The following is a 9474-nucleotide window of genomic DNA, read 5'->3' on the forward strand; positions in this document are numbered from 1 at the left end:
GGTTCACTAAATACCCTTTCTGCCTCTGGAGTCTTGCTCATGCTGTTCTTTCTGCCTGTGCCCCATCCTCTAATACTGTCCCTTCAGAAAACTCCCACTCCTACCTTGGGAGCCAGCTCAAATGGCACTTCCTATGTGAGGCCTTCTTGAATGTCCCACAGGCAGAAAGAGTGGGTCCTGGCTCCCAGAATGTTTTCCACACACTTGATGAGAGTATGTATAGCCATGGGTTTAAAGACATAGCTTTGGAGTCAGACCAATGGTTTCACCTTCCCGAGCCTCCTTTTCTGCGTGCAAGATGGGAATAATGAGGTTCCTGCTCCATAGGGCTGGGTGGAGATTGAGTATGATAATATATGTAAATTGCTTAGCACACCTGGCAATTAGCTAGTTCTCAATAGATGTTGGCTAAAGCTTTTATATCATTTTATTAAATAGTAAAGTTAATAGTCTAAGAGTTTCTCTGGAGAGGGACTATGTGTTGTTCAAGTTTGAGCCCCAGAACTGAGCACAATGCTGGCATAATAGTAAGTACTCAATTAACTTTTATTGGATTTAATCCAATCCGATTGAATTGAAGACAAAAGCATTGATACCATCTGTAATGAGGGGCATTTCAGGCAACCTGATAGGTAACGGGGGAGATATGTGGGGACAGCGGAGGCTTTATGGGAGTCCTCACGAAACCACAATGGGCCTTCTCTGAGGCAGGCTGTGGTCTCTACAAGGGCAGCTTGGGAACGGTGTCAGTACGTGTGAGGGTACATGAGGACCGGGCCTAGGCTGGTTGGGTCTGTGGGTGCAGAACCTGCACTAGCCCTCCTGCCTAGCAGGGCCAGGACATGCCGTGGACAGGGAGCCCTCGCCACATTGGAGCCTGTGGCCCTCCTTGCAGAGGCTGGCAGCTGGCACTGGCGGCTGGTGCTGGTGCGGAAAGCTGGGGCCCTGCTGCCTGGGGCTCCTCCTCGCTGCTCTGCAGGTGCCAGCCTGCTCCCTGCTGCAACCCTCACCTTCTCTGGCAGACTCTCGGTCAGGGCTGTTGGTCCCTCCAGGCAATCGACAGTTCCCACGTGGAATATTTTCCGCACAGAATAACCATTTCCATAGTGGCTACTTTTTTTTCTTTTCACTTTCCATATCTTCTCCCTTCTACCCTCTCCTCTCAACCCCCACCAGAGCCTGAGATGCTCCCCCCTTCCTCTCTTCTCTCCCTTCCCCATGTTCTACTGGAAGTCAACTGCAGGTCCATACTGTGCTGGGGGTCGGGGGTTTAGAGATGAGAAAGCAGCCCTGGGTTTGGCCCAGGTCAGACAATCTACCGTGTATCAAGGTATCTCACCTTCCAGCGTCTTTCATCCTCTGACACTCACAATTAGGAAGTGAGAACAGGGCAAGGCCTGGCCCATGACTTTTGAGGATGCTTGAGCTTGGGAGCAGGGCTGACTTCATGGGCATGTGGCTTGTGTAGTTGCAAAGGGCCCTGATTGCAGAAGGTTTAATTCTCTATTTTCTTTCTTGTGGTGGCTGGGCGGCACAAGGGTCGAACCCCTGGCCTTGGTGTTAGCGCCGTGCTCTAACCAACTGAGCTCACTGGCCAGCCTTTAGTGCTCTGCTACTGCCATCTTGAAGTTCTTCATAATTCTTGGGCAAGGGCTTTGCATTCTCATTCCGTGTTGCGCCTTGCATATGATGCAGCCAGTCCTACTCAGGAGGGTCTGAATGGCGGGCAGCTTCAGGGAGAGAGGGAGGCGGCCAGGCTGGGGTGGGAGTTGGGGCAGGGACATTCCACCAAAATCAGCAACCCACGTTTGGTCACTGCATGAAAGCTGGCTAGGGGCTTCTCCTCCTGAAGTTTCAGCATCTGAAATGGAAACTTGGCCCTCCTTTCTACTCTGTGAAAACCTGATGGACTGATGAGGGAAAGGGGCGCTGCTGGTCCTGAGACTGTTCCTTAGGACGAGGAGAGCCCGTCATGGGAGGGGCCCTGGAGGCACTGTCTCCCAGTGGTAGGGTGAGGGGCAGACTTCCCTGGACGTGCCCCAGCCCTGTGGAGCAACCTCAGGCCCACTTTTCCTCGTGAGTTCTGTTTTTCAGCCTCTCTCTGCTCCTAACAATCCCTGCTCCTCACAACCACACGTCCTCTCACATGGTGTGGCTCAGAGCTGGAGAGAAGACCGAGCCACGGATGACCTGAGTGGAAGGGACGACCCCTGTCCTCTTTTCCCTGCTGCTCTCCTGGTCTCCCCCAGGGCACACTGGCCTGTCGATTCAGAGTCAGCCTCTGCTCGGGGAGCAGGGACTGTGTGTCAGTCGCTGAGCTTGGAGCTTCTCACATGTGATCCCTTTCAAATGAGTAGCTGGTGACATCATGGTCAGCTGGTCCATTAGAGTCCTGAGTCTGTCCCTTTTGTCTTGTATTTGACTAAGACCTAAGATGTAGGATGAATTAGAGAAAGAATTCCAGAAAGGGTCCATTGGATCGATCCAGTCCTCTGTGGGCTATAGAGGCCCCTGCTTTCCAGACAGAAACCTGCTTCCTGTAGCTGAGAGAGGTTATCTCTGCCGTGCCATCACTCTGGGGAGCCACGCTGGTCAAGTGGGAAGAAGCCCGAGTCTGAGCTCCAGCCCTGCCACTCTCTTTGGGCATTTCTCTTGATCTCTTTGGGCTTCGGGCTTGTATAAGATGAGTGAGGCTGGCAGCGTCCTTCAGGCTCTGCTATGATGTGACTCTGAGTTTACACTATTGACCTTCTAGGTCACTGTCCATGAGTAACTTCTTATTGCCTAACTAAAGCTCTTCTGCCACAACTTGCTTCCTGTTAGGTCCTCATCTCACTTTCGTCAGGTGGGACCGGGCCCCAATGTCCTTTGGCCAGGTCACTTTCATAGCACCTGCCCCTTGGGGCTCAGAGGGCAGGGGCCCCACCTCCCCTCGCTCCCTCCCTGCCTCCCTGCCTGAGCCTCAGCCCTAGGCTGGGGGAGTAGAGGAGCAGCTTGGCCCTAGAGAGCTGAAGCTGCTTCCCCAGAGCCCGAGCAAGCCTGAACCGGCCTATGAGGTCCCTGCTAATCTGCCCTATTACCATAGGTAAGAATTATAATCAGAAATCACTCAAGGGCCCAGGTCCACGTGGGAGAAGCAGGAGAGCTGTGGGGCTGTTGATTCAGTTCCAGAGCTTAATTGGTATAATTGCTCTCTTCTTCCTGCCAAGCCAGAGTCCGTCAGGACTGGCTCCCCCACCTGCGGCGGAGAGCTGCTCAAAAAGCTCTTTCAGTCCCCAATGGTGGCTTCTGCACGCTGCTCAGAGGCTCTCCCAGCTACTCCTACATCCCCCAGATGGCAGAGGAGCCTAGGGCCCACACACCCCAGAGGACTGGGGACTCCAGGGGAGCCTGACCCCGACTCGAGGGGGTGTGGGGTTTCTTCAGAAAGCACCCCATCCTATCAGAAGCTGGGTAGGAAAGGAGTGGGAGGGACTTCTCTACAGCCAGGGTGCTGCCCTTGGGGGTTTCCAAGACTCAGGTTCCTGGGAGGAGGAGGTGTCCAACAAGAGGGGAGGGGGAGAAAGTAGAAGCAGTACTCCTCCTCTGCCCCTCCGGCTCCTCCTCCTCTCCTCTCTGAGCTCTTTGGGGAGTCCACCTCTAAAGGGGTGCTTTGTCCTCGTAGCCCAGACCACCAGGAGAACCTATAATTGCCAGGTGCCCAGTTCCTCCCATGGGCATCTTTTGGGCGGGCTTCTATGGGTGGGAGAAAGAGGCGGGGATGAGAACCCTCACTGCAATAGAATGGGGTGTCAAAGCAGGAAAGCCGGATGCCCAACCAGCCCTGGTAAGAGGGGCTGTCCAGGTCCTCTCCAGCTTACTACTATGCTTGTCAGGCCACTTGTTTGGGGGTTGGAGGCAGGGGCTTTGGAGGGCATTCACTCACTCATTGAAAAACACTTTGTGAGTGTCATCTGTGAATGAGGCATTGTGCTAGGTGCTGGGAATTAAAAACTGAACCTAGTGCCTGCTGTTTCATTAGCATAGCCAGGAGGGTGAGGTAGAGCGCTCATTTTCTGGAGTAATTGATGGCTAAATCCAAGAACAAGGTCTCCCAGGACCAGCTGAGCACCAACCACAGGAGGAAATGGCCTTCTACCTCCTCAGGCAGTCTCCCTCTCTTGTCTAGCTATCCACAATCATTAAACCAGAGCATCAGAAGCTCTGGAAGACCTGGCTCAGTGCTTTAAAAACATTACTGGGCTTAAGAATCAATGAATCACCTGGGAGTCAGGTTAAAAGTCAGGTTCTGATTTGGTAAATCTGGGGTGAGGCCTAACATTCTGCACTTAATTATTTTTTTGGTGGCTGGCCGGTTCAGGGATCAGAACCCTTGACCTTGGTTTTATCAGCACCAAGCTCTCTCAAGTGAGCTAACCGGCCAGCCCAGAGTCTGCATTTCTAACCAGCTCCCAGGTGATGCGGAGGCTGATGATCCACGTACCACAGGTTGGGGAGCAAAGACCTAGAGGAAGATCTGATATATCCACTGATGCCCTAGTGGGGGTGGGATGATGGGGCCAGCATGACAAGCTATACAATGCCCCGGGCCTCCTCAGTGGGGTGCACAGGCAGGTATGTAAGTGCCAGAGACCGTTGATGGGGCAGGGACGAGGTGTTCTGGGAGCATTCCAGGTTGGTGTAGGAATCAGGGATACCCAAAAACATAGTGACTTTGACTCTGTGGAGCATGCCAGTGATACAGCGTAATGGTTAGGGTTGTGTTCTTTGGAGTCAGATTGTTTGGGTTTGAATCCAAGCTCTACCACTTACTAGCTACGTGACCTCTCTGTTACTTAAGCTCTCTGTACCTCATTTTTCTCGTTTGCAAAATGTCAGCCTCACAGGTTGTAAAAATTAAATGACTTGACACATGTAGTGCTCTTAGAATGGAGTAAGTACACTCTGGGTAAATGAAGGCCCTAACTATGCAAGGAGGTGAGATTCAAACAGGGCTGCAGGGCAGAGGCTTACTTCCTGGTCAGGGCCCAGGAAGGGTGGTCCTGCCTTCTAAGGAGCTGTTGATGAAAAGGTTAAAGGGAATGGAACTCTTTTGAGAGAACATGCCTGTGGCCAGCTGAGCTGCTTGGTGGTGTGGCAGTCAGGAAGGATCTCTGCTTTCCACGTGGGTGGTTGTCATTCTCCAGGCTGAGTTCTCTGTGCAGACCTGAGACGGGAGTAAGGTGACACCAATGTGCCATCCATCACTGCTGGGTGGTCGGAGCCCAGGCACACGGGGAGTGGGGTAGGTGAGGGGGCATTGTGTCCTCCATGTGAGGAGGAGATCATTCTTTATGAGATGCTAAAATGACTCCCAGTATCTCTGGATAATGTTACTGTCCCAGGGAGCCTGCCAGGCCAGCACTGTGCTGTCCCAGGTCAGGAGCAACAGGGATCACCGTTAGGAGAGGACACTTTTGGGGACTGTACGCTGGAGTGTTCAAATTCACTTCTCAAGTTTCTAGGGCAAATGGTATGGGTATGAATGGTATGGGCACGGTTGTCCCTTTCTGGACAAGGTGGTTGTGCAAAGCAACTGTCTCTGCCGATCTTCTGCCCCCAGTATTTTCCTTGTCCAATATCCATGTGGTCTCCAGGGGGATCTTTCTAAAACAGAAACCTGGCCATGTCCTTCCTTTTCTTAAAACCTTTCGTTGGCTCCCCATTTCCTGCAACACAGCATTGCTTACGAGGCCCTGCAAGCTTCACCGTGCACTTCACTCCCCCTTCCTGAAGCCCTGCCTCACTGCTTTCAGGTCCCTTGTAGTGCTATACTCTCTGTTCCCACATGCTGTTCCCTCTGCTTGGAACTCTTTCCCCACCTCCTCCCCCGACTGATCCCGCTTGACCTCCAGGTCTCCATGTAAACATCACTTTCTCCCGGAGGCCTTTGCTGATGCCCTGGATCAGGTGCCCACACCCTGCCACAGTGCTGTGCTGTGAACATCAGTCTGGCTTCCCCACTAGACCGGCAGCTCCACGAGGAAGGGCTGGGATGCTGTCTTCTTAGTAGCTGATGTTTACTGAGCACTGCCTCTGGAGCACAGTTGTTGTAAGGGCTTTCTGTATGAGTGCCCTTCTCCTTGAGCCTCCAGAGGTAGCCCCTTTGAAGGAGCTGTGCCTAGAAACACCCGGGGCATTCTTTAGAAGCCTTCCCTGGCTACTCCCCACACCTTCTGAACTGGACTGCCCTGGAGAGGGGCTTGGGAGTCTATATTTCCACAAAGCTCCTCAGGTGATCCAGCCACAGTCAGACCATCAAAGGCGTGGTGGTCGTCACTGGAGGACCACGTCTGGGGTGACAGGTCTTGCCAGCAGAGGGCACTCACCGAAGGGCTTTTGGTCCCATCAGGTCAGGTTTGGTGTGGGTCTTTCCTAGTTGGAGATTTCAAGGGGTGTCCTGGTCAGTTTGCCCTCACACCCAGGCTGCAGCGTCAGCCTGTCTACCCACAGCCCCCGTGCTGGTGGGCCAGGGTGATTTTCCTGGTGGTGTTTGAGACTCTTGACAGAGGGAGTGCTGGTGAGACGCTTAGGGAGGAGATAGGAGCACTGCTGGACCTTCAGCAAGTGGGCTTGTGTTGTAGGGTGAAAGAAAGCTCCCCTTCCCAACCTGCTGGTCACTTCTACTCTCCTCTGTGTTCAGGATTATGGGGGTGTAGGGCCTTAGTGAATGAGGGCTGGGGTTTCCACGGCTTAGGTGCCATGTGCCCGTGTGAGAGAGCCATGGCTCGGTTCTAAGCCTCCCTTTAACATAGTTGAGTCCAGGAGTAGATCTGTGGTCACAGGTCAACTTGTCTGGGCCCCGTGGGACCAACTGCATAGGGTGATAGGGTTTCATCCCAAGTCCTAGACGATGAGGCAGAAATAGTAGCACATTAACAAAGGGTATCATGGCTTAGGGACACCTGTATAAAGCTGACATGAGTGGTCTCCTTGCTTTGCTGGGGCTGCCAAGATCTTCTAGGGCTTGAGTCAGAAGTTCTCATGTCACCCTAGAATCTCTGGTTGTGCACAGACACGGTCACCTGCCATCTGTTTACCTACTCTTCAGCTGTGGCATGCTGGGACTTCCCATATGTCATCAACTAAGCAAGAAGCTCCAAGACTCTGGCGGGAGCTCCATCAAGCTACTGGGTCCTTGAGGGGACAAGGAGCAGGTGGTGCTAGGGATGGGTTACAGGGAGTGGCTTGCATCTTTGGGGAGGTGTTTTTCTTTGGTTAGGTCCAGAGGTAGGTGATTTCCCTCTGCCAATTCTGGGAACACCTTCATTATATGGCCTTGGAGTGGACAGGATTGGGAAGAATAAGGTCACACCCAGAGTAGGAGAACTATGACATAGATCTGGAAGTCTGGGGACATGGAAGAAATACTAGTTATCCACAAATGGGCTATGGGTCAACCTTTGGTCTGAGAGGAAGCATTGGGGTCATAAATAGAAGCATATGACATAAAGGATCAAGAACTGTGGGTTGGAATGGATACCACCAAATTTGGGAACTTGAAGATGTGGGATATAGAATAAGTTGTGGCCAAGTCACAAGTTTAGTCCCAGGGAAGCTCAAAGGCCCTGTTGGGGTTCTGGCCGGCCCAGCCCAGCCCAGCCCAGCCCAGCCCCAAAGCTTGGTCTGCATCTAGTCCTGGATTGACCTCTCTCCATCCTCTCTTTCACCAGGCGCCTAGATGCCAACCTCATCTCCCTGGTCCCGGAGAGGAGCTTTGAGGGGCTGTCCTCCCTCCGCCACCTCTGGCTGGATGACAATGTACTCACGGAGATCCCTGTCAGGGCCCTCAACAACCTCCCTGCCCTGCAGGCCATGACCCTGGCCCTCAACCGCATCAGCCACATCCCTGACTACGCCTTCCAGAACCTTACCAGCCTTGTTGTGCTGTGAGTGCTGCTTTGTCCCCTGTTCCCAGCTGGGTCCTGGTGGGGCCTGGGGGCTGCATGTTTTCTCGAGCTGGATCAGAGCCTGGCTAGCTTCGGTCTTCTCTGCATGTTGCTGGATGTTCTGGTCTCAGTTTTCTCTTTGCAAAAGGATGATGGTGACCAGCTCTTGTTGACCCCACTGGGTTATCATGAGGTCAAATGACATTAGAGTTATGGAAGTGCTCTGAGATTCACCAAAGGGCTAGGTTACTACAATCAGAAAACAGGAATTAAGTTATTATTTTCTTGCTATGTAAATGTAATAAGCATACCATGATAATTGGAATATAAGTCAAGAATTTCTTAAATAATTTCCACCATATTTTACAAACAAATGATGCAGTTTTAGGCCTTGGCACATCGATAGGATGAATTCATCTTGTTTCCCAGGCCTGAAGAAGCAGAGAAAAGCCATCACTTATAATTACACAGCAAAATCCCGTCAGGGTAATTACCTGGGAGATAGCATCCCTGGCAGGAATTGGGGACTGGGGTTAACTCTGCCTTCCCAGTGGGAACTTTAGAGTGCAAATTAGCTCCCAGCTAATTGCTCTGAATGATTGGTAAGTTCATAGGGTAATTACTAAGGGCTTGGAGGTCATATGTAATTGCTTTGGGTTACATACTAATTGCTGCAGAAACATGGCTCAGGAACATGCGTGTTAGTGACTCTGTTCAGTGGCAACATTGCCTCCCCTGCTTTTGGAAATCTGGGGTGATTTTCCAAGCCAGAGAATGGATGATGCTTTGTTTGAGAGACAGAAAGGCAGGTGCTAATCTGTGTGTCTAATTCTCTGTCCTGGGAGATTGGAGAACCAAGATGGATATCCTATGGATGACGTTCTTCTATCGGGATGGCCATGTCCTCCTTCCGGGGGTCAGTGGGGTGTTTATAGAGGATAAACAGAACAAGGTGGTTGGTTTTGCTTTGGTGATATCTCTGTGACATCATGAGAGAATGGGGCCAGGTCTCTGTGAGGGACAAGACTACTGGAAAAATGAGAACTTCATGGTGGGTCCCAGACAAGTGAGCTGCAGCAGGCATTTATAGAGCCCCTCTGAGGGGCACTGAAGACTCAAGGAAGTATGAGGCGTACCTACTGCCGTCAAGGGGCTCACGTCCCAGTTGAAAGAGCAGAATAAATGTGGGAAAGAATAACTGTGATGTAATGTAACTGACACTAACACAGCCAGATGGTAAGCACAGCTTCACAGCAGCATGGGAGTGTAGGGGCAGCGGGAGGCTAAGCCACTGCAGGTGGCTGGGAGGCAGGCTTCATGGGCGGTGGAAAGATGGCGAAGCGTTAGACAAGCCAAGAGAATGGGAACATTCCAAGCAGGTGTCCGTGAAGACATGGAGGGGAAAGTCAGGGGTGTTTGACTGCCAGGGAGTAGGCCGGTCCAGCTGGAGCAGAGGGTCCTCATGCACCGTGTGGGACAAGAGGCTGGAAAGATGAGTTTGGGGACTCCCAGTGTCAGAACAAAGAGTCTGGCTTTTATCTGCCAA

The 9474-nt window shown here is 52.2% G+C and overlaps 1 protein-coding gene across 1 annotated transcript in view; it reads left to right on the top strand.

Annotated features, from left to right (window-relative positions):
• The window catches only part of LGR6 (leucine-rich repeat containing G protein-coupled receptor 6), a gene marked incomplete at both ends in the record, with an annotated part of 125197 nt that overhangs the window by 74379 nt on the left and 41344 nt on the right, over nucleotides 1-9474 (top strand). The window contains one exon of the mRNA XM_008590488.1: nucleotides 7713-7928. Within this exon, the coding sequence (XP_008588710.1) occupies nucleotides 7713-7928 (216 nt within the window). The remainder of the gene's footprint in view (nucleotides 1-7712; nucleotides 7929-9474) is intronic.

The sequence above is a fragment of the Galeopterus variegatus genome, unplaced genomic scaffold, assembly GCF_000696425.1.
Source record: "Galeopterus variegatus unplaced genomic scaffold, G_variegatus-3.0.2 Scaffold6152, whole genome shotgun sequence".
NCBI classification, from domain to species: domain Eukaryota; kingdom Metazoa; phylum Chordata; class Mammalia; order Dermoptera; family Cynocephalidae; genus Galeopterus; species Galeopterus variegatus.